The 25,727-nt window shown below is 42.1% G+C and overlaps 1 protein-coding gene across 2 annotated transcripts; it reads right to left on the minus strand.

Moving 5' to 3' along the window:
- Positions 1-1,255: 1,255 nt before the first annotated feature.
- On the minus strand, positions 1,256-23,699 carry SRPX (sushi repeat containing protein X-linked). Of its 2 annotated transcripts, XM_066545476.1 has the most exons (10): positions 23,594-23,699; positions 20,281-20,340; positions 14,560-14,751; positions 13,752-13,928; positions 8,994-9,120; positions 7,119-7,240; positions 6,299-6,478; positions 5,739-5,872; positions 4,316-4,437; positions 1,256-2,292 (listed from the first exon to the last, which is right to left on the minus strand). In XM_066545476.1, the coding sequence occupies exons 1-10, from the start codon at positions 23,661-23,663 to the stop codon at positions 2,112-2,114; spliced, it is 1,365 nt and encodes a 454-aa protein (XP_066401573.1). In that variant the 5' UTR covers positions 23,664-23,699; the 3' UTR covers positions 1,256-2,111. The 2 variants fall into 2 exon arrangements, with proteins under 2 accessions (XP_066401573.1, XP_066401575.1); XM_066545478.1 differs by lacking the exon at positions 20,281-20,340 and having other exon boundaries at positions 23,594-23,682.
- Positions 23,700-25,727: the final 2,028 nt, after the last annotated feature.

Raw genomic sequence — 25,727 nt, forward strand, 5'->3', positions numbered from 1 at the left:
AGTTCAGGGTGTATCCTGCTCTCCTTGGCCTTTGGCACCAGCACTGCAGGGCCAAGCCATGCTTTCACAGCTGCTTTGGGTGTTCAGCAACACTCTGCTGACACTGGGAAGCAGATCATCCTGTCCATGGCATACCCCCACACAGCTCCTCCTTGATGCTTCAGCCCACAAATTAGCTTTTGCTTGCTGGTGTCAAGGCTGACTTACCTCTCTTCGTATCCACTTCCTCATTGGTTCACTTGCAGGACCAGTGTTTTTTAAAAGACTTTTCTTTTTTTTTTTTTTTTTTTTTTTTTTTTGTTATTTCAGAGAATGCAAGAGACCCAATTCTGGTAAGGATTGCTTTAAAGATGCTGCTAAAACTGTTCTTCTGCTGACACCACTGTAAAATTTAAAACTCTACCTTATGGTCAAAGTCAAACAAGCATTTGGCTGAAAAAAGACTGTGCTCTTGAGGGGCAAGAATGAACAGCACAGATGCTGGGTGCTAGTTCAGACAGTCAAATTGTGTATCATACCCTGTGAACAGGCATCCAAACTGAAACTCTCAGTTTTCACTCCTCTGACATTGTACTCCTCATGCATGATGTGTATTCTTTGAGTGGACTGTTGAGACTCTGGGCTGTAATAAAACAAATCAGTTTTTTTCCTGTTCTGATGGCCTCCTGATATTTTTTTATTAAACAGGGGACTTTTTTTGTTAATTTCAAAGTGATGACTTGCAAACAAGTATTTTCACAGCTCTGGAAGTGACAAATCCTTGATGATGTTTCCCTGGAGTAATGTTTCCCTGCCATCAAATCAACAGCCTGGTCTGTCTCCAAGGTGAAGGGGGGAGAAAAAAGTCTGCTACTCCAAGACTGTTGGACATTAAAAGCCAGAAGCAGAAGTGCAGCAGGTAAGAACATATGTTCCCATTAAGAACTGCAGTACATAGGCCTTAGTAATTACTGCCCATCCTCTACACTGATCACTGCTCCTTCATCATATTCCCTGTGGCAATGACCTCCACGCTCCTGCTATCACCAGTTTTCTCCTTGCTGCTGCTGAAAATCAATGCTTGTGTTCCCTCTGGCTCATGCTTTTGGTCTGTGATTGACACTTTTTTTAGTGGAACTAAAAGGCACCAGTGGGTTCCTCATACACTTTCAATGTGAGGCTAATGTCTTTTATAATGGTTTGCAGAAAGGTATTTTGAACCAAATTCTGTATCAATCGACCAACTTTAACCCCCAAGAGGAATTTTAGACAACTATTTGTTTGCAAAACAATATTTTATTAATAAAAAGAATTATAAACAGTAAGAAAGAAACCCCAATTTTACACTGAATGAAAAATCCAAAATAAACTCCCAGTAACGTGCCTTAGTTCTTTACTCTCTGTACAAGAAATTCCATTAGGTAGTAAATTCTACATCCACATTCATCCAGTTGTGGGGTCCCCAGCAGGAGGAAGGACATAAACCTGTCAGAGCAAGTCCAGAGAAGGCCACCAAGGTGGTCACAGGGACAGAGCACCTCTCCTGTGAGGAAAGGCTGAGAAAATGGGGATTGCTCAGCCTGGAAAAGAGAAGGCTTAGGGGTGATCTAATTGTGGCCTTCCAGTCCCTGAAGAGAGCCAACAGGAAAGATGGAGAGGGATTTTTTACAAGAATCTGAAGTGACAGACAAGGGGCAATGGCTTGAACTCGTAAGAAAACAGGTTCAGATTAGATATGAGGGGAAAATTCTTCACTGTGCAGGTGGTGAGGCACTGGCACAGGATGCCCAGAGAAGCTGTGGCTGCCCCATCCCTGGCAGTGTTCAAGGCCAGGTTGGATGGGGCTCTGAGCAACCTGATCTAGTGCAACATGTCCCTGTGCATGGCAGCAGGGCTGGAACTCAATGATATTTGAAGTCACTTCCAACCCAGGCCATTCTATGATCTAAAGATGACTGAAAGTACAAAAGAGCACCCTTCTATGCAGAGCAGCTGCATGGCTGGACAGATGTACCAATACACACAGAAAATCACTTCAGTGACTAAAGAAGCCATGCTTTGTGTAGCACCAAGGGGAGAATTCTGTGGACCAAAAAAAATTCACCAACAACTGCAGGCCCTGAACTGCTGAATTAGGGACATGAGTGACCAATTTCTGCTTGCAGTTTCATCTCATCTTTTCTCAAGGGGAATTTGTCAATAAGGGCAAAGAGCTCAGCTGGTGTTGCTGGGAAGGGGTAGCGCTCCTTGTCCATGCCGTGCTTGTCCATCACCACGATGTTGAAACTGTAATGGGGGATCCTCAGCAGCAGCCTGCAAAGCAAGGAACTGGCTTTGTTAAAGGGCAGCACCAGCCTCTTCAGTCTGAGCAGGGGAAGGTGGGCATGGGCACAGGGGCTACACAGAGAGTAGGCTTGGTTTCAGCATTAACGAGGAGCCAGATAAAGAGCAGGTGCCTGCACGTGTCAAAGTGACTGCACCCAGCTCTGTTCTCTGCCAGTACCCACTGCTGTCACAGGAGTGAAACAAGGTCAGCCAAAAAAAAAAAAAAAAAAAAGTATGAACACTGCCTAAAGAAATCCTTGTGATGAAGCTTGAGTTACAAGAAAGACTATTTCCTTTCTTGCCTTCCACTTCTTGGCTTTCCTTGATATAAAAAAATCACAGTAAGAAAAAGCAGGACAAAATTATTGGTGTCTGCTTTCACTGCTACCTAATAATAACAATCATCTCTGGCTCTAATTTTAGAGAACAAAAGCCACTGCTAATCATGGAGGAGTCCTTCTTCCAAAGTGGTGGAAGTGGTCATTTAAGCTCCTCTAGTAGCAAAAGCTACATAAGTAACAAAAGTTTATCTGTGGTGCTCTTTTCATCTTTTGCTTGAAGGAATGATGTACTAGAAGGTGCTTGGATATGCAGTCAGTCAACATCATTAGTGTGGGGTGAATAAATTCAGGCAGCCACGAGAGAATGAGAGAAAGCTGCCATGAAGAAGAATCTGGGGGGATTTTGAAAAGGTGTGAAGCACCAAAATTGGCCTTCCTCAGCCTCCTAACAAGTTTGAGGGCTCTAGGCATAGTCTTGTTGCAATTAGGGAGCTTGGCCATTAAATTCAAACTAAAATAAATATTAAAGCTAAGCAATAGTGAAAGAAAAGTACCTTCATCTTGTGCCATATATTACCTAAGAAAAAATGCTTCTAAAAATCCAAATGCTAAACTTCTGTGCTTTCCAAAGTTTTAACTGGGGCACTTGTGCTCATTAGCTTACTGAAATGTCAATTCTGGACAACACCTTTATTCTTAAGAGGGCATTTCATATAGATTTGATCACCATGCAGAACTAGAAGTCTGTAATTCACACACTAAGCAACAACAAAGGGCAGGTCATACTATACTAATTTCTGAAACATAGCTTAATTAAAGGTTGCAAGAGATCAGGGAATGAGATGTTAAGAGAGCTCATTATTTTCTACAGAGCCACAAGAAAACCATTTCAACTTTAGTAAAAGTATCTTTATTTTTAAAAAAGAATGCTTTTGTGCTCTCCTTTTTCTTTTATGGAGAACAGTTTAGTATTTTTTAAAAATCCCCTCTCTGCTGTGTCAGCAATTTTCATTGTATTCAATTAAAACTTACTCCCTTTCCTCAGGCATATCATAGATAATGTTGCTTAAAATGCTCCTTGACTTTTTTCTAAACAACTCCTTCTTTTCCCGCCAATGAGGCCTTCACTTTTGGCTTTTTTTCCTCTTCCAGTCCTTAGGAAATGCTGGCATTTGAAGTCTTCCTTTCAAGTGAAAACCAATCCTCTGCCAGTCTAAACCCAAGTCAAAACAGTTTAGGCACCTCAGTAAAACTGCTGATGCTGCAGGCAGGCTGGGGAGGCTGAGATAATTTCCTCTTTGAAATACTGCCCCATCTCATTCCTACATATGGGACTTCAAAGAGTCTCCCCTTTAGCCTGGCCACAACCACCACCAGCCCTGGTGCAGAGGATGAGCTGTCTCTGCCATTTGGGGCTGTCCTTGCAAAGGAGCAACTCCAATACAAATACAGACAGACTCTCAAGTGTTTTCAGTGGCAGCACCCAAAAATACAAACTTATATGCCTATGAACATAGTCATACTAAATATATAATTAAATAAGTTTGTTATTGTGTTTTAATTTGCTGCTAGTAAATTAATCCCCAAGTGTGCTCACTGCTACTTTCCAGTGTCTAGCTGTGTACATTGGAGTAGAATACATGGTATTTGGAGAGTAAGATGCAGGGATCAAAAGCAATGCAACTTGTAGGATAAGGTGCAAACACAACAGCAGTGAGAGCTTCCTTTACCTGAGCTGCAGGGCAAGTGATGGAGGCAGCAGCTTCACTCCTATTCTTCCTATCAGTGTTGGGAAGATTCCCACCAGCTCCACCACGGTGACGTGCCGCAGGTCTAACCCACACTGCGCTGGCTGCAAGGGTTCAGAGGAGAGAGAGGGGGGTTGGTTATCCCTGAGAGAACAGGGGGATGTTTTGAGTGTGCAGCAAGAGTTCACAGAGTCTCCTCTGCTTAAGTTAGTTAAATGCTTTAAACTGATTTGAGAGTGTGTTTTGTAAACACTCAAATTCTCACAGCAAAGAACTGGAGCTTTGTGACTCCAGGGGAGGTTAAGTAACAGATTCTCAGATACTCTAAGAAAATAGGGACCACCTAGGAGAAATATCAACTTGTCTCTATAGTTATATGAGAAGATGCCAGGACACTAAGCATTGTACCAATAACCTAATTTGGAAATCAAAGCAAATTATGTGAAACAGAAGTTGACTGTAGAAAGTTTTCTTCCATGCCAACTCATTTGCCTGCTGCCAAGAAGTGGAAAATGTACTATAGCCATTAAATTCAGTTTGATCAATATATTGAATTTTCTTGCCAAGTTTATCTAATAGGGAAAAGGAGCTGGTTTTTTTTTTTCTTAAATACAAGTGTAATTTAAGCCAGCAGTAAAAAACATCATCACATTCATATCTCAATGATTATTTATACTGCATTTTGTTACAATTTGTGAGAAGAAAAAACAAGATGGGAGCACCTGTATCTGTGAAAGAATACAGGACTGGTTCCTTTCCTTCCTTTCCCTGAGGACACCGATAGATTTTGGAGATCTATCACTAAGACTAGCAAAAAGCTAACAAGGGCATCACACTTAGAACACATAAGAAGGAAAATGATCAGGTGTTTTGTGCCTTTTGGAACAAAACACCCCAATGTTATCTCCAGCACTCTGGATGATTTCTGTGCTGTGGCTCTGGTCCTTTGTTTGCTGGTGCACTTTTTATTTCTGAAGCTATTCACACTTGCTTGCATTGTAGTTGCAAATTCTGTAAGCCTGGTCTGCATGAGCTGCTTAAGAGCTGGAGGCTTGGGTTTGTGGGTTTTTTTAAACTTCTTCAGCAGCTGAGATAGGGAATTATTATTGAGCATGAGTTAAATTAATCTGGGGAGAATGGAAGGGCCAGAACTGCCTGGGATTCAGTGACTGGTCATAGGCAGCAAAATCCAGATTGGAGCTGAGTTAGAGACTGGGGGGATATTTCAACTCAAACCCCTGTGAAAAGGATTAATCTGGAACCATGACTGTTTGAGCCAGATCTTCCAGTGGCTACAACATAAAAGCTGAAGTTTTTGGATTTATGTAAAACATTGGAACTTGTCCTCTTGTGTCTTTCTTTAAAGAAAAAAAATAGCTGCACATCCCTCTCAAATGTGTTTTACCTGCAGCATCCCCAGCTGCATCCTGTAGAAGAAGTTAGCAGCAGTAGGAGTTGAAATAATCAGCAGTCTCCGCTTCTCATAAAACTGATCCAGAAGTGCAGCTGCAGTCCTCACATTCACATTAATATTCATGGCTGGAATAAAATTAAAACAAAAGTTATGAAGCACACTGAAAACAGGTCAATTTCTAGAGGCAGAGTTCAACAGCAGAAACACAAGAACAAGAATCAATAATAAAGAAGACATGAGTGAAATGCTGGCCTCATTGAAGCCAACAATTTTACTGTTGACTGTTCTAGCTTGCACAATGGATTGAGTCCAGAATGTGACATTTTGTAGAAAGCTTTGAGCTAAAACAAACTCTAGGAAAGAGCAGTCAAAGGTGGCAAAGGCTTCAGCTGTTAAGTGCAAACTGACAGAGGAGACAAAAATGATGCTGAGTTTTCTACCTCTGGGACACTGCAGCTGTATTCCACCCCACACCTCCTTCCCAAATTCTCACTGCCCTAAGCATCCCTGTGCTGGATTCCTCCTGGTAGAGTGGTGAAATACTCACTTACGTGCACAGGTTGGCTCCACTCCTGACCACCCCAAATTGTACTGGCAGACTCGAGCTGGGCTTCCTTGCAGCTCATAGCCACCAATGCAGGAGAACTCACAGGTAGCACCATAGTTATTGCCATCACCTGAGCACTTGATGTAGCCATTATCTGGGGCATTTAACTTCACACAGCGCCTGACTTTGAGCAAGAAAAGAAACAAAACAAAATGAAAGACACAGCATGAATCACCATTTGTTACTGAGGCAGCACAGGTCAGCGGAATACCAGTACCAAAGACATTTTCTGTTTGCTTTCTGTGTTATTAGTCATGCACTTAAAAACCCCAAACAACCAACCTGAACTCCCCCATCCCTCAACTCTTATGTGAAATGAAACAGATGTGTAGGTGTATGCATGGGACAAAAGGTCACGGAGCAAAGGGCTGAAGCTAAAAACCACAGGTCACCTCTGTATATTCAACTCCAGAGGTTAAGATCTGGACCTGTGAAAGGGCAGCCCTGCTTGAGAGATGTGAAAAAAATGCCTTCACCTCCTCATTTCAGCAACTCACAGGCTGTGTAGCAGGAGAAGCTGGCAGAAGGGAAGGGGTGGAGCTGGAGACAGGGCTGATCAAAGCAGCTCTCCCTGGATGTGCAGCAATGCTGCAGACCTGGCCCCCAGGGTCTTCAGCAAGACTCTGTTCTCCCTTTCAGCATCATCACAGAGTTTATATACACAGACATATGCAGATAAATACAGAAATGAGGACATTTTCTAATTGCCTACTAAGCCAGGTGCAAATTAGTGTCTGTATTTACAGGTACAACATCATCCTTACCTCTGACTTTAACAAGAAATTTGCAGGTGCCTTTGTTTTCAGCTCTGTCATACACAGTATACTGGATTTTGTGGTCGCCTTCTGGAAAATGTGACCCTGGTGGCAGGCCTTTCAAAATAACACTAAACCAAGAGATAAAATAGGACAGACATTCATAAATTCACCAGCATTTATTTGCTCACAATGCTGTAAAAGCCTGAAGAGGGATGTTTGTGGCATGCTAGGATTGTCTGGCTGCCTGCAGGACAGAAGACTTGAGAGTAAGCAAAGGAAGAAGCTGGGCAGCAGCAACCAGAGTATTTAAATTTGCCACCTACAGCCTACCCTGCTGAGACAAGGGGGTTGGAGTGGGCAGGGTCTGCTCCCTTCCTATAAAACACTCCAGTGTAGCCAAGCCCATCATGCCCAGAGGAGCTCAGGCTTCCTTCTCCTTACATAAGAAAAAGTCAGCATTAAGAAAGAAAACTTCCAGCCTCTTACAGTGGGGGATGTATTCCTAACTGGCTGCTCTGAACTGCTCCTGTGATTGTCATTTGTGACTGTTAATATGTACAGAAATGGAACAGAAAGTGAGATTCAGTGTCACAGCAGAAGGGCGTGGTGATCCACAGCAGCATTTTCACCTGGAATTTGCCCCTGTCCTGCAAACAAGGTGGGAGAATTCAGGAGTGTAAAATATAATCTCAGTATTGAAGCAGAGAGCATGTAACCAAAGAGGTTTCCATGTAATGGAAAAGCTTTTGTACTCCTGAAACTGTGCATTTAAGAAGTGCACTGCATACTCTATAAAACAGCAGAGTTCAGCAATATTTTAAAACACAGAGATGTGATTCATGGAAAAGCTTCCATTGAACCAAGAGCTTGGCTCTTCTGAGCTGGGAACAGTTACTTGTATGACAGAGTCTACATGAGATACTCCCCATTTTTTTGCCTATCAGACATTCCTTTGTCAAAAAGACTTAGGAATTTCTTCATTCTGACATTTTCCAAGTTTTTATTTTACCAGGTGTAGTTTTTGATGTTGTTAATTGTCACCAAATTGTTACATCAGACCTCAATGCCAATTAATTTTTTAATTACATAATGAATTCTTCTTTATGAAATAATTAAATTATAGCAATAAAAGGGCAGTATCATTGTCTTTCTTTAGTTTTTTTGTGTTCACATGAAACTGTAAACACCTTCAAGCTAAACAGCTTTGAGCTTTTAAGCTTAACCAATCCACTAAGGTAATGATGTAACTTGCCTACTGAAAGAAACAGATTTTCCATACTCCTACCATTACAGTAATCCAGATAGACTGACCTAAATCCTGCATGATAAAAATGGGAAAATCAGAGACAGTAGTAGAAGGTGAGAAAGGTGAGAAACATACCCTGTTCTTCTGGAAAATGGGACTGTGAAACCATAGAAAGTGACAAAGAAACTTTTGAACTGTAATGTCTAAATTCAATGCTTAAATCCATCAAGGTTACAAACAAGAAATGTAACTTTAAAGGTAACTGGGAGAATCTGGGACATCAGCAGCCAGCACTACCTTAGGAAGAAACCTAAAGATGACTGCAGATTTTATTTTGTGACACACCTTGTTTTTTTTAAGACAGTCAAACTTACCTCTTCTGTTACCTCCAATGCACTACTGTTTTCATTGTGATGTACAAAAGGTTACTTGGTGTAAGAAAACTTGTTATTTATGATACCCACAAAGAAACTCTGCAAAACACCTCCAAACATGTAATTCCTTATAGAGCAGTGATATGTGACAGCCATAAAAAAGCACCTTGGATGAATGAAGGGAAAAGGGTACCTGGCCTGCTGAATTGATAAGAGAAGAGGAAGAAGGAGGAAAAGCAGAGTGCAGAGCCTTCCACCTACTCGGTGAGGATGCCGTCGGCGGTGTCCCGTCCCTCAGGCGTGTCCCAGAACACGCGCGCCGTCACCTTGTTGGGCTCCGCCGATTTCTCCTTCACGCTCGGGCACTGGATCCTCGGGGGCTCGGTGTCTGTAAAATGAATGTGACAAAAAAGGGCACTGCAGCATCTGCCAGAGCTGTGCATTTTCTCACAGCTCCTTCCCTGCTGTCAGCCCAGGACCAACTCCAGCTGGCCTCCTCAGCCCTGGATTCATCCCAGCCAAGGCAGGTGGAGCCTTACTTCTCACCTTTTTGTAAGAAGAGCTGACAGTGATCAGCCCTTTGCAATGCAGAGAATCCAACTAAAAGTAATTACTGTAAATTTCTGTATGTAGTTCAGTTAAAAAGTCATTTTGGATGGCTTTGAACTCCAAGGAGGGATGTCCAAGATCACACCCAGGGAGTCTGGATATTCTGTTTATCTGCATCCTTTTCTTTGTCCATCTGTGCAGTTGTCAGGATCCAGGATATCCCTCTGGCTGTCCTGAGCATCCAAGACCCCTGCCAGGGGTCTCAGAGACCCTGGCACAGAGCCCAAAATGCCTGTGGTTTTGATTATGACCCGTGGAACAAGTTACCAACCTTAGATGAAGATCTGCAAGCCACGACAAATTAAGCAGAATGATAGTGAATTTATCACAAGGTGAAAATGTAGATTTTGGGGTTTTTTAGAATGGAGGTTCAGGGGGCAAGATGGAGGGATCTGGGTGTGTCCAGCCTTTCTCCTTCTTCTTCTTCTTCTTGGCCTTCATCTTCTGTTGTGATGTTGGCACTTTTAGACTGGTTTAGAGTAGAAGGTCTCTGTCTAATATAGGTGATAGGTATTGGAAAGTGATTGTAAACATTGTATATGTAGTTTTTAGTATAAAGATGTAACACTCTGCCCCAGGGGCAGAGTGCCTCTGCCTGTAGTGCTGAGCACACCTCAGCTGGACAGAAGAAAGAATTTTATAGATAAGATACAATAAACAACCTTGAGACCATGAAATCAAGAGCTCTGACTCCTTCTTCAAGCACCAGGCTGGGAAAAGAGACTTTTAAACATTTCTCAGGGTCACTCTGACCAGCTAGAGACCCCGACATGCAGTAGTTGATGTGATTAAGAGCATTTTCAGAGCACACTGAACATCAATATGTCTCTGCACAGTAACTCTGCATGTTACTCTTAACATGCTGGTTATTTTTCCTGCAGTAATGGCAAAATGAGAAACAACAGAAGACTGGCACAATTACCATTTTGTGGAGAATCAATATTGCATTTGATTTTTTTCCAAGTAACTCTTATAACAATGTCTTATATCAGTAGCTAGCACTAGTAGGAGAAGCCTCCCATCAATACAGGCTCAGGATGTGACAAAAGGATGACTTAGCTTGGTGACAGCCATTTACCACAACCTCTGTTATACAAACTGCAGGAAAAGGCAATCTTTGCAGAAGAAAAGACAGGGACATTTTTCAATCTTCTAGAGGAAAGTATCTATTTCAATACATGTTACAGTGCATTAAAGATATAATGGAAATATTATTCAAGTGAGTATTGGCATTTTTAGATAACTAATAACCAAAACCAGCTGTACATTGATTTTTCTTTTAATCAAAATTATTTCAGCAACATGAGGGATATCCTTCCTCTTACAGGGTGGGGGCAGGAGTTAGTCTGCTTTGTTAGGACAGAACTCACTAACTATAAGGACTTCTCTAAGTCACTGCTACAACATATCTAATTAAAAAAAAAATCTTTTTCCCCCCTTTTAGTGAATACATGTTTGACTACTGAAAGGCCTTATGCCTCTCCTACATGGATTTTCACTGCAAAGCCCACATAATTTAGTGCAAAAATGCTACACAGTGCAACTGCAGTATAAAAGGGTAGAGGAAAGCCCCCTGTTTCCAAGAGCACTTCAAGTTCAGGTCTGAAGTAATCTTAGCCATACTCAATGCCAAAAGCTGTGGAATCCCCAGGACACTTCCATGACATGAAGTTTACCAGCCTATGCCTCTGATCACAGCATCCCTACTGTGAACAGTGCAACTCACTGTATATCAAAGTTAAGAAATTAAGCAGCCTTTTGCCTTTGTATTTCATTGCTCTCCTCAATTTCACTCCTCAGCTGTTCAGCCAGTCCTCTCCTGGCCACTGTGTAGGCTGCAGCTCTGTAACTCCTGCATTTCACTAAGAAACAAGTGTTCAACTGCAAATGTCATTGTACTGTTAGAGCTATGCCTGGCCACAATTATGCCTGTGATGTCTGGTCACAAAAAAAATCTCTATCCTGCCTACCAAGAGGTCAAAATATAACCCTATTAAACAGTCTGCTAACAGCAGATCTCACTATTTGCATATAGGAACTCTGTGTACACAAGATTTGAAGGGACATTCTCCAAACTACACAGTATCATCACAACTTAAATCTTGGTGTTACTTTTACTGGGTTACTTGGGACTTGTAATCCTATGCAACAACTGGGACTGGAAACCCTCTGCAACAACTACTCTGCAGTTTTGGAATCAAAAAGAAGTGTTAGTGCTAACTTAGCCTCTTTTCTTTACTGCTTAAGGTACTTGCTTTACTCTGCAAGACAGCATCCTTTGTAATAAGCTCACCATCTCTGCACACAGATGAGCTTCTGAAAGTGCCAGAAAATACAGAGGACAATATTTTATCATTTCCAAATGTAAAAGGTTTGTTTTTCTTCCTCTGCCCACACCACTGAGAAAGATAAAGCTTGTTTTTACAAACAAAAACAAGAGACACCACAAACAGTCTAGACCCAAGCAGCTCATTTCTACATTTGTACAACACCAAATCACAGGAAATCTGAAAAATACTTTATGAACATCAGGCCACAGTGGAGAGGCTCCAAAGCCATTTGCCAACCTAGACTGAGCCACAGGCATTCTGAGGAAAACCAAGTTATCATACACACAAGACACTAAGCACAAACACTCTACCACCCACATGCTTTAAATTACTGGTAGCCATTTCAGATGGCCCAAAAAATACTTTCCTTTGTGGGTGGCTGCTAAAGCTTTTATCAGAGGCTTCCCAGAAACAGGGGCAGCAGGCTGAGACTTTATGTGCTGAAATTTCATTAGTAGTCAGAAAAGTTAAATCTCAGTATTTGTTTATCTCTCTTTTGATTCATGTATATAGAAGTACTTCTTCCAGCTGAGGTTCCCAGGAGACCACTGGCTATGTAATGAAAATTGCTGGCATAACTAGAGTGAACTAAGCTGAAATTTAAATTAGCTCACTGCAACCATGCTGGTAACTACAATCCATTCACATTCTCTGGATATATTTGAAGACCATGATCCCAGGGAAGAAAAACAGTTCAGACAATGGGTTGTTGTGGGGGTCCCAGTTGCCAGGGTCCCAGTTGTTGATTTCTCTGGGTCTGGACTGAAGGCACTTGAGACAACAGTTCATGTTCAGACTCAGATGTTTATTATTTCTTATCAGTAAAACAGGCTCACAAACGTGAGTTCAACAGCTTTTCATTAGAAGGCACAAAATGGCAACAATCTCTTGTTGCAAGGTCTTTTAAGATTAAACTATCCAATGAAGAACTGACACCTGGATTATTTTCCCTTTTAACCCAGTAACTGATCCCAAAGAGCTGCAATGGGGACTTTTCTGCCCAATTACAGAATGCCACCCAAACCCATGGAGAAGAAGGAAGAAAAAGCATGAAGAAGAAACCCAGGATGACACCCTGTGCCCTCCATCTTGCTTCCATCCACAACAGACTAAAAATCCCAAAACCTGAATTTCTCACCAAGTGATACACCTACACTGCTCTCTATAATCTATTTCACACTTTTGTGGATTCCAGTCTATCTTGAAGTCTGGGAAACTTTCTCCATGAATGAGAGTCAAAGTCAGTGCTCCCCTGGGGGTCAGGGCACCCCAGAGCAGACAGAGAAATATTCCTGGTGCCCTGGGTTTCCACAGGTTTACTTTCAAACCTGTTTTTAATCATTAAGCAGAAGAGAGTGTGATAGATTCCAGTACAGAGAACATGCTGGAAGAGCAGCACAATCACCACACTCTATCAAGAAGTCACTTAGGAATCACCAAAGGCTATTACAATCATTGTAAAGTGCTGCCCATTTACATCAGACTCATCACTATTAAAGTGGCAATGTTTGGCTACTTGCTTTGGACTGAAAGTACTGAGTGACAGAACCTTGCACCCTTGGAAAACTGCTCTCTGCTTTCTTAAGAGGGACAGGATTGGTGCAATTTTGCCTGACAGGTGGGAAGAATGATGCATCTGACTCCATGATATCAGAAGGCTAATTAATTACTTTATCATACTATATTATTCTATATTATATTACATCTAAACTGAAACTGAACAAGAACTCAACTGAACAAAATCTCGTGACTGTCTCCTGACCAAACATCAGGACACAGCTTGCACAGATTGGTCAAGAAAACAAAACACACCAGAATCCAATTACCAAATCCCTTCAGGTAAACAATCTTCCATAATGCATTCCACTTGTGCACAAACACAGGCGCAGCAAATGAGACAAGAATTGTTTTGATCATTTTCTTCTCTGCTCCTCTCAGGTTCAGAGAACGTGAATCCCACAGGACAGTAGCTTTTTCTCCCCATGAACTGGATAAAAAAGGCCTTCTGGAGTTGATGTGTGTAGGACTTGGCAGTGGCAGGTACCTTGGGATGAGACCACACACCCCACACCTCACTCACCAACGCAGGCTGCCGGGCGGCCGCTCCAGGCCTTGCTGTCCATGCAGGTGACGATGCGGTCCCCCTTGAGCTGGTACCCTGGGGAGCAGTAGTACTCACACCTTGAGCCAAAGTAGGCACCGTCCAAACACTTGAAGCCCCCGTTGGTTGGCATGGACAGGGTAGGGCAACGCTTTTCTGGAAAAGGAAATAAAGGCTTGTGGAAACTTGTTACCCTCCCTTTGCAGTAATGCACATGTGGGTATTACACAGAAATAAAGGCACAGCTGGCAAACAACAAGTGGGAGGAAGTCTTGTTCCACGTGAGGTTTTTCCACGCAGTTCTCATTAGCTGCATTTCAAATTTAACTCTGATAAAATACTGAATGAGAAAAGGGATGACAGGTACCTATTCCTCTCTTCTCAGAAAATGTTTTACTGTAAGAGCCCATTTAGACACCTGGTATAAATTGTGTCAACTTAGAAAGTCTAAGATGGGCAATATTTTAAAAGAGCTTTATGGCTCTGTCATAAAACTATTCCCACAAATCAAAACCTCTCATCGATAAAATATTCCCTATCTGCCAAGTGTTTGTTAAAATATTCCCTATGTTTGATAAAATATTCCCTATCTACCACTGAGATGCTTATCATGTCATGCACCCGTGTGAGAGCTTCAACAACAAACAAATCTACGTATCTAAGCATACTGCCAACCTGTAAAATAATAAAAATAAATCAATCCAAAGATCAGATTCAATGGCAAATAAGAATTTATTGATTGAAGCTGGAGTACAAGTCACACACACAAAATTTTGCAACCACTTACGTTTGCAGAGCACCTTCCCAGACCAGCGTTTGCTGGACTGGCAAATCAGCTGGTGAGGGCCATGCAGCTCGTAGCCCTTCTGACAGCGAATATCACATCTTGTGCCCAACACATTCTTGTAATATTCCCCTTGAGGTGTCCTGCAGTTTGCATAACCATGTTTCACCTTAATGGGGGAGCACCATGGTGTTTCTGACACAGAGAAGAAAAAAACCCCACACACAGCAATTAGAAAAATGTAAAAGTTCAGACAAAAATATAAAACCACTTTGCTTAATCAAGGTCACAGAGAAGAAAAGGAAAAAACCCTCTTATTTAAAAAGCCATCAATCTTTAAATTGGAGAACACTGCAGAGGTGTGCTTATACATGAGGAGGTCAGCCCTTTAAAGAAGGGAAGCTCTTTTTTATGACAAACATTAAAGATTAAAGCCATTATATTGGAGGGCTTGTGAGGGCAGGTGGGGTTTTACTATGCTTTTTGTCCATGGAATAAGTGTGCCACCATGTGGGAAGTTTGATGACAACTGGGTCGTTTTTCCCTCTTGTTTTTAAGCAGACACATTCAACTTTGTTAGGCCTAACTTTTGCTCTTGGATAGAAGTTTGCACTAGGAACACCCTGATCTAGCTGCAGTTGTCAGCTTTCCACATTGAGCTTAGTGCTCATTAAAAAAAAAAATAAAGTTCTGCTTCCATAATAATCTGTGCCTTGCAAAACTCAGTGTTGGTTCAAGCTCTCTCACAGTTAGAAGATACCACTTACATAAATCATATTGCCAATATGTCACCTTGAACCTGTTCCAACTGAACCTTTATTAACTGGCCAGGGCTATGCTGTAAAACATTCAGGATATGGGTACCCCCACCTTGTGAGGATTTATCACCACACTGTAGTGCTGATGAGAAGAATAGCAAGTAGAGACTTCCCTTCCCAGCCAAAGTTTCACATTCTTTGTTTAGCTTTGACAACAGGGTGCACCAAGAAAATGGGCAGCTCCTCAGTATGAGTTTCCAACACAAGAGTGACTAAGCCTGCCCATTTCTCAGATCCAAGATTTGAGAAGCATGTACTGGGAGAGGAGAGAGGGAGGGAAGGGATTGCAAAGCAAAAAGGAAAGATGACAAATCCTGAAATCCTGTGTGACAATGTGTGACATGAGGGAGGGGCATGAAAAAACACTGGAATTTTGCAAGAAAGATGGAAAAAAACCCCTGAACAAACAAAACACAGGATTTTTAGCCTTCATACTTACAGTCACAAACAACATTTAAAAAAATTCTAGATCATGTTTGGCAGATGTTCACTCCTAGCTCAATTCCCCCTTAATAACTCAATAGTTACAAACAAACAACAATCAATACAGCATTTCTCATACATGGAATATTTATATTCAGTGTGCTACCTCTCTAGGACATATTTACACTTTCCCAACAGAACTACACTTTACATCTGCATTTTTCAGTGCTGGTGGTCCTGAATAAACACAAATAGCATCTGCAGACTAAAATCAGAGACTAATTATCAATCTTTTGCCTAGACCAAGGGCACATTTCCTCTAGACTAATCCATTTCTGAAGCAGTTGTACTGTGATATGCTTATTTTGTCTTTCAGCAACACAAGTAAAAAACCCTTTACAAAGATGTGTAGGTGAAATTGTTCCCAGTGTCACCAAATACACAGTAACTGAGGCACAGGACACAAGCAGGCCAGTCTAACAGCAGCCCTCAGGTTAAGGGTAAAGTACAGTTCAGCTTTTTGGCTCAGCCACACAATCACCCCAGCTCTGTTTCTTCCCACCTATAAGCCTGTTTTCTGAATGTCAAATGCATCCTCTGCTATTTACCTTACAATTATACAAAGTACTTTAGTGGAGAGTGGGTTTTGGTTTGGGGGTTTGATTTTTTTTTAGAACTATTTCCTGTCCTTCACCCTCATCTCTATCCCACAGCTCCCACAACACATTTAAAAAATCTCCACATCCACTGCCTTGGGCCATTTTGTTGAGGGGCTGTATCACAGTGGCTCCCATTTTTCATGCTTGTTGTGCACCAAATGAAAACTGAGACAAGAGATGAGGAATGTGAGCTAATGGGAACAGAAATCAACTGCTGAAAAAATGAGTGATGCCAACACCCAGCTCTGCCTCCTTAACTGCTACCCCAGGGCTGCTGGTGCAGTCTCAGGCACCACCTCTGACCACTCTCTGGGGGACTTGGATTCACACCCTCTGTCTCATTCACCTCCTGGAGAAATCCTCCTGCTCCTGAGCTTTCCCACAATCTCTGCTTCAGTCGTCTCATGCCCAGACTCTCCAGCCTTTTTGTCCCACTTGTTCTTCCCATGCCCTGAGACCTTAAAATTCCACTTATTTACATATTCAAGCTTGGAATACCTCCTTAAATAAGAACTAGGCCTCAGTTTTCCTGCAGAAGGGCTTAAACCTGAAGTTACTAAGACAACACTGTCTGCAAGGGCAGGACTGAGTGGATGAAAACTCATTTGGGCTGAATTTTCACCCCAGCCAGTTATGTGATCCTTCAGCAAATCAGTTCAAGACATTTATGCCTTGGGTTTTCCACATGTATAAACTCCAAATGCACATTGCTGACTTCCTAAAGGGTGTTAAAACAAATATGCTTTGCAGGCTAGGAGGCTAATAAAAAAATAAAGAGGGCAAAGAATCTGTTTCAGGTATTGCATATGGCCTGAGTTTTTCTGTAAATTTTTGTGGTTTTACAAACACACTTGACTTAACAGCTACCCACATATTCATATTTTTAAAAGATAACTAACAGGTAAAAGATGCTGTTTAATGCACAAACACAACATTGAAAAGGTAAAAGCCTTTCCTGTACTATCACTGCAGCTACAGTGGTTTGCAGAAACAAAACAAGCTCCTACACAGAGGCAAAATGCATCTTACATTGGACCAAATGATTCTGCCAGAAAGAAAAACAAAAGCAAACATGCTTTTTGGATGCAGATAACTTGAAGAGCTTAGGAGGCACATCTGTTTGATTTAAAACATTACAATGCTTACTCTAGAACTGATTGTGATTAGAAGAAAGTGGGTGAGGCAGGGTTTACAGGCCATTTACAAATATTGGGGGTAAGACCAAGCAATTCTGCTGGAAAAAAACCCAGCTAACTTGAAAAGCACATCAAACAATACAACAAAGTTTTAGATCAAAGTTTGTTTATTTTTAAGTGAAGGCACATATTGGTTTTCAAAGGCCAAGCAGCTACATAGAGCACTTGTAGAATATTAGGTTTGTGTGAGGCCCCAAGGGGTTACATAAGCTGTTCCCTGCCTCAAGGCAAGATCAGCTGTGTTCCTGAAGGCTTTGGGGATTATAAAAGGTAGAGATTTCCCAGACACCTTTTCTGGAACTTCACCATCTATACCAGGCACTGTTCACCCAACTGAAATTTGAATTTTTAAGTACCAGGACCTATATACTGGTTTCTTGTTTAATAGAAAGTTTGCACCTCAGCATAAAAAAGAACTAAAAAGTCCCTCAGCAATACAATATCCTGAATTTTCACTTAGTATTGTATCCTGTGTTTGAAACCACTGGAAAACAGGCAGCAAACAGAAATGGTTGAAGCCCCAGTGTTGCCTTTAGAGCTATGGACACTGCCTGATCATTACAGTATCTGAGAAAACATACAGGAATGAGGATCACCAGAGCAGTGGCACTGGAGCTGTGATGAACACAGCAACTGCTGTACTCAGGAAACCTTTCCTCATGAAATGTGATCAGAGATGCCAAGTGGCAGGAAGGAAACCACTTTCTAGAGCCCCTTGATCCTGTCTGAACACCTTGAGCCCTTCCTTCACAAACAGCACACAAAGTGACCAGCTGTACTGCTGCTCGCTGCTACACCAGCCAACAGAGCTGATGGTTCACCAGGGAGGGAGGGAAAAACTCCTTAAAAATGCTGTAGGCACAGAAAATCTTGGCCACGTTTCTCTGGAAAGCTGAGCAAGTGGGAAAACATCCAGATGAAGACAAAAGGGTTTAGTAGGGGGTCGATTTTCACCCCTCCCAGTAAACTGCAATGTTTTGTTTGCAGATGTCAAAGAGGATGAATCTGTGGGCTTGCTTGCACATGTGCAGAAAGAAAAATCCAATGCTGCTTGCATATGTGAATGCCAATTACAAAAATCCATTCAGTTCCTTACTTATTGGTGAGTTTTATTTGCTAAGAAATGGGCCACACCCAAAATGCTGGACTGCACATCTGAGGAGAAGCTCTGAAGATTGCTACACAGCCTGTTTTTCCTTGCTTTGTCTTTCTCCATCCCCTTCCTCCCTAAAAAACAACATAAAGATGTATGCTAATGAGGAATCAGCCTTTTCTGTTCCAATGCTTTATATTCTTAGATTTACATTGCCTGTTCCTCAACATTTGGCAGTAGTTCTTCCCAACTTGGGGCAGTTTTTAATAACTGTGTGAACAAGTCATTATGTTTCACTTACCCTGGTGACATTTTGGCTGACACGAGTATAATCCATTTTGGATCACCATACAAAAGGAATTTACACAGAATCCACATTTTAACTACTTGCCTGCCCTGGCATGAATTGGCATTGATTTATCTTCATGATCTCTGAGTTCTTTTTCTATGTGTCTGCAGAGGATCACATGTTAGAAGGCAAAGAAAAATGACTTAACCTAAATAAAGCTTTAGAGAATTATTTGTGCACTTGTTTGAAAGCAAAATTTTATACTTGAGTATTTTACTGGGAGGAAGATGAGACATTTATGAAAACAGCAACATAGCCATAAAAGCTGTGTCTTCCCTTGGCTTTTCATAAATGTCTGAATTATTTTATGACTTACCTCTTATATGGTCCATTGATTCTTTGCAGAGAATCAATAATGTACAAGACACCAATGACCAGTATTTTTAAGTAATCAAAATGATGACAACTCTAGTACATCCACAGATTAATTTAGTAAAAAGGAACACAGTTACCATTTAAGTGACAAATGAAATGCTACATTTCTTTAATGTCTAGGCTTCTGAGGAATTTTGGCAGAGGAGAGTGATATTAAAACAAAAGCAGACTTTTTAGAAAATTGCCACAGCAAATGGAAGATTTACTGGTAGTGGCAAAAAACTTCTCACTCTTGCTGAATGGCAAAGTCTTCCAGAATAGGGAAGAAAACCTGGATTTGCTTTATAAATATGCCCATCCCTTCACTCATCCAGCCACATAATTTGGGTTTGGAATGCACACATGCATTTGTAAAACACATTTCACTTGGCACTTCAGGAAGCAGGTTAGCCTGAAATACAAGCAATTCTATGGAAAGAAAAAAGTCATGAAAATCAAGTTCTCTTGCATGTACTTCTATACATTACCATCAGTAAGCCCAGGTTTTGAGCCAGCTTAGCACTGATGGTTTTGTTAGCATGTATGGATAAGAAAGAGAAGCTCTTCCTGATTTTCATCATTCAACAACCTGATCTCCCAGGAGCAAAGGCAATGTAAAAGTTACTTACTCGGGTACACGAAAGAGTTGAGATCAATATTTGGTCTAATTTCCATTGTTAAAAACAGCAGAAATTAAATCTTGATCTAAATATCCATGAGAAAAAACATGGAGCTGGATCACCAAGATTGCATAATCCATGGAAAGAAAAAAGAATGAAGCTTTCTGTCAGCAAGCAGTTGATCCTCTTTAGCACATAAGCAAAGCATTCACCTTTGTATCTACTGCGTGCATAAACATCCTCATCATCTTCAAGGAGTGAATATCCTGATCCTACAATAAAAGAGAAGAGAAAAAAACTGCAGCAAGAAAGGAATTATAATTTAAAAATAAAAGAAAGCTTTGAGAAAAGACATGCAAGATTAGGATGCAATAATCTATGCAATGTCATCAGCATGGGCTTCTCTGAAGCTCAGAGTCATAGCAGACCCACTTTATAGTGAATTTGGAAGGGGCAAATGGATTTGATAATGAAGTGAAATAGTAAATTTCTCTTGGTGCTCCTATTGGAATGTTAAGTGGCACGTGCCAAGTCACAGCTGCTCTGTTACAGCTACCATGTAGGTGATCTACTGAGCAGAGAGAGCAGAGCAGGTACAGGTGAAGGGGCTCATTAGAGGCTTCACTATAAAGTGGTTCCATAGTGTCAATGGCAGTTAACAGCCCCCAGGCCAAACAGCAAAAGTAAAATGTAAATTACTCAAGTCCAACCATCCTTAATGACCTGTAAGATCCTGACACCAAGAACAAGACATTGAGGTACATGACCTGTAAACACAAGTTACACTCAAATCAAAAACACAGATTGGTTTCAAGTATTCTTCTGGCATTGTTCAAATAAAGAGACAATAAAGCTCCATACTTTTAAAACCCTGTGCAATGGCTGAAAACTTAAAATAAAGGTAGAAGCTGCTTTCTAAAAACCAGAAACCAGCTGGAGCACTACTACTCAAATAAACCATCAATAAAACAAAGCAGTTGGCAAGAAATCCTTCAAAATTCCTAAACAACACTTATTTAAAATCAGCAACTTCAGAGCATGAAGCTAATCTAAATTCTAGATCAATCTTTTCTACAAAGAAGGGCTCATACAAATTCCCCCTTTGAGATATCCTTTTAAAAACCTTGTATGCAATGGGCAGGTACTCAGGGGCCACAGGAACTTCTCACATGGAATCTCCAGCTACAGAATTGGGGTTATTTCATCACCATTTGCTGACGTCTGAGACTATGGCCTGTACAAACTGCTGCTTAAAATCAGACAAAATTATTTAATTCAGGCACCTCAATAAGCTACTGATTCCATGTGCAAAGCATGCAACTGTTCAGCAGAAATCAAACCCAAGAGTTTGATTTCTGTCAACATTTGTCAACAGATTCCAGTTCTTATTAAAAAAAGAAAAAAAACAAAAAAAACAAAAACCCAAAAACCAAATCAAAATATCTGCCCAGAAAATGGTGAAACTTGGTTTCTTATTCTACCAGACTCAAGAAAACCCAGCCCATGTATCTGCAGCTGGTCCATGGGAGCACTCCCCCAGCACTGGGTCACTGGGAATCCCTCCACCAGTTTGAGCTGGGACATGAAAAAGTGAATTTCCTCTGAAATTGAGGGACTTGTACACAATGAAGTCTTTCTATCACTTAGAATAATTTCTCTGGATTTTTAATATTGTTGAGGTTCAATTTTGATACATAAACACTGACATCTGAGAGACTTCTGAGCATAAAACCGACTGCATAGCAAAAAGAGCAGGCTGTGATCCCTGAGGGCTTCAGGAAGACCTTGATATGTAAATTAAAACTTTTTTAAGCATCAATTTTTCTGCCAGGAATTGGAATACTCTTAGCTAATTACTTACTTTGAGGGCTATAAACTGTTACCTCAGTGTTATCACCAATAATTGTCCAAATTTTAGTGTGCATTTTAGACTTTAGCATTTAAAATTAGTACATCTTAGAATTATGTGAGCTCTTATGCATTTGCCTTTCCTTAGACAAGAAACAATTAAGTGCTTCTGACAGTTTTCTAAGAAAAACTGGCCTTAAAGAGTTATTCACTGCTTTTGCCCTAAAGCAAGGCTCTCTTGATGGAACTTGACATCTCCCATTTCCAGCTCATTTTCTACCTTGAAATGAGGAGTCATATCTCTTTCCTATCAATATTTCCTTAAAAAACATAACAGACTAAGAGGTGTTGCCAGTTCATCTCCATTTTCTCAGCCACAAATTAAAGCATTTCTGCCTCACATATACTCAAAACTGGCTACCAAGCCATGTAAGGACATTGTTCTATGTTGGACATGCTAAAATTATCACAGTTCAGGGTATAGCTGGTTCCTGCCAAAAATAGGTGTGGCAGATTTGTTCTGGCAGATGCCAAGCAAAACACATGAAATAAAACTTTAATTTAAAGATTAAGCTATGGATTTACACAATTCTGTTTATGTCAGGAAAGAAAGGATTTCTTCATGCACAAAATAAAATTCTGTTCCCATTGCAGAGGCTCACTTGTACAGGTCTGATGGCAAGATCAGGGCACAAGAACACAGTGCCAAGCCAGGCACTGCATACACATGAACAACACTTCACATGCTATATATAATTCCTTTGTAACAGAGAAAAAAGAAGGAATGCGACCCAGAAGAGGCAGAAGAGCTATGCACATTTGCTTTCCCAGGACTGACCTAAGAATTTTGAGTTTAAATTAAAGTAAGCCAGAGACAACTACAGTGTAGCACATTAAACCAACCTGAAACTTCAGTTTACTGCCCTGAAACAGCACAAGTTCTGGAACATAAGTCCTCCAAGGAATTGTTGAGGGAGCTAAGGTTGATAAACCTGGAGAAAAGGAGGCTCATCACTCTCTCTAACTGCCTGAAAAGATGCTGCAGCCATGTGGGGTGTGTCTCTTCTCCCAGGTAATAACCAACAGGATGAGAGAGAGGAAATAGCCTCAGGCTGGGACAGGAGAAGTTTAAAATAGCTATTAGGGAAAATATCTTTGCTGAAAGGGTTGTCAAATCATTGGAACAGGCTGCCCAGGGAAGTGATTGAGTCAGTATCCCTGCAGGTATCTACCAAGATACCAAGTGGGGTGGCACTTAGAGACATGGTTTAGTGGACTATTAGAAAGAGACATTCTGGAAAATCATTTTACAGCAGTAATTTTTTGGGGTACAAGCGCATACCTTCAGCTTCTGTAAACCGACCTTATCCCAGAAAGTGTGTCAGGAAACAGCGCCAGTAACTCATCACTTTGTCTACCTTAAGTGTACTTTTTATGCTGCTAAACGAACGGATAATTCGGCTTCTAATATTCCTTGTAAGAGCCTTGAAGGGAGATTCTGAGAAAGCACGGCTTTATGGCTTTATGCCACTGCAAAGTTCTGGCACGGAAAACTGCGGTGAAAGCGACGGAAAAGCGCAGCTCGGCGCTGTCATTTATTTCTCTATTAGAATTCAGTGCAGCGGCCCCGCTCCCGCTCCCGGCCCGGCCCCGCCGCCCCTTCCTCCCTTTCCTCACCCTCGTACTCCAGGCTGGCCCGGGCGCCCAGGGCGAGCAGCGCGGCGAGGCGCAGCCAGCAGCTCCCCATGCTCCTCACGGCGCCTCCGCCCGGCCCGCGGCTGCGGCAGGACGAGGAGGAGGAGCAGGAGGAGGAGGAGGAGGAGGAGGAAGGGGAATGGGACGGGGACATTCTCCGAGCGGCTCCCGGGCGCCGCCGAGTCTCCTCCTTCCGCTGCCCCGCCTCGCGTCCCGGGAAGGGTTGGGCCCGCCGGGACTCCGGTGTCCCTGTGCCGGGTGCTGTCCCCACCGAGGGGGGATCCTGCTGCCCGCTGTCCCCCGGGACTCTCCCTGTGGTGCCCTGGCCCGCAGAGATGTGCGGGATCCCCGCCTGGCCCGGAGCCGGCCCTGCCTCAGCCAGGGCACCGAGAGGCCGGGACTGCCAGGTGCCTGGCCAGGTGTCTTCCGATAGCATCACATAATCTGTAGGGCTGGAAAAGACATCATCGAGTCTAACCTGTGACCACCATGTCAGCTATAACGTGGCACTCAGTGCCACCTCCAATCGTTCCTTAAATACCTACAGGGAGAGTGACTCACTCCCCCACCTCCCTGGACTGCCCATTCCAATGTGTCATTACCCTTTCCGTGAAAAAAAAAAAATTCTTCCTAATGCCGCGCCCTGGTTCAGCTTAATACCACGTCCTCTCATCCCATCGCTTGTTGCCTGATGGAAGAGACCTCGTTTTGCTACACCCTCCTTTCAGGCAGCCCTTGAGAGCAACACGGTGCCCACTGAGCTCCTTTACTCCAGGCTAAGCCCGGCTCCCTCAGCCTCTCCTCACAGCACTTGTGCTCCAGAGCCTTCCAGCTCAGTTCCCCTTCTCTGGACATGCTCCAGCCCCTCAATGCCCTTGCTGAATTAAAGGGTCCAGAACTGGACACAGCACTCGTGGGTGCCTCACCAGTACAGGAGGGACAATCCCTGCCCTGGTCCTGCTGGCCACACTATTGGTGACGCAGGCCAGGTGACACTGGCCTCCCCTGGGCACACCTGGCTCATGTTCAGCCACTGCTGACCAGCACCTCCAGGTCCTTTTCCTCCAGGAACCTTTCCAGCCACTCTGCCCCCAGCCTATAGTGCAAAGATCACCACATTTCCAACGTTTGTAATGCTGCTGGGAAATGGAGAACAGCAAAAAACTTAAAAAATACAGCAATAATAGCCAATTATTGCATGGTAGATTTCACAGAATAACAAAAACAAGAGAGCAAAAAGAAAAACAACAAAAAAACCAAAAGCCGCCTCAAAACTATAATGACACTGTGTCTTGTGCACACAGAAACAACATGAATTAAATGAACCTAGGCGGCATTTTCTGTAGTGTGCAGGCACTGGCTACTCTTGATACTGGGAGGAAAGAGAAAGCTCCTTTCACATTGAACCTATCCTTCAAATCAGAGAAAAAGTGCTTGGGAATTCCTCCCATTTTCAAGAAGTTCATCCATGTGTAAGAAAAGAATGACCAGTTTCCACCAGTAAGTCTGCAACATCTGGATTTAGTTCATCCAGCGTTCTGCCTCAGAGTTTTACATTCCACAGTACCTGAAGGCGTATCAAATACGTGAATTTAAAACCTTAGCTCCACTGAAGCAAACTGAAGAGCTTCTTGGAGTATGGCAGGGCTAAGGTCACTATATGACCACAGAAGTCTGGAAGAAGCACATGACGGGGCAGAAAAGGCAGAAAATGGTCATGATGTTCACATTTTGAGTGTAAAAGTAATTGCACTCATCTTTATGATGGTACTAAAAATGGAAAGCTGGGTTTTTCATCTCATGCTTTACTGGCTGAACATTACACCCCAGAGGTCTGCAAAGTTCATGATGAAAAACCATTTGCTTTGGTGGGACCTCAGTATTTGTTTAAAAACTGCCTGCACAGTTAGGTGTTTTGTTGCATCTGGTCTGTGAAGCCTTACATATATATTTTGTTGTTCTTGGTGTTGTTTTATTATAGAAATCCTACAGTCATAAAAGGGTTTGAGTTGGAATGGACCTTAAAGCATTGAAACACAACCATTTTGTATTCAGCAATAATTGTGCTTAACTGAGAAGCAGAGGATATCAAGAAAATCATGGCATGTTCCTGAAT

The sequence above is a fragment of the Molothrus aeneus genome, chromosome 2 (genome assembly GCF_037042795.1).
Source record: "Molothrus aeneus isolate 106 chromosome 2, BPBGC_Maene_1.0, whole genome shotgun sequence".
NCBI lineage: Eukaryota > Metazoa > Chordata > Aves > Passeriformes > Icteridae > Molothrus > Molothrus aeneus.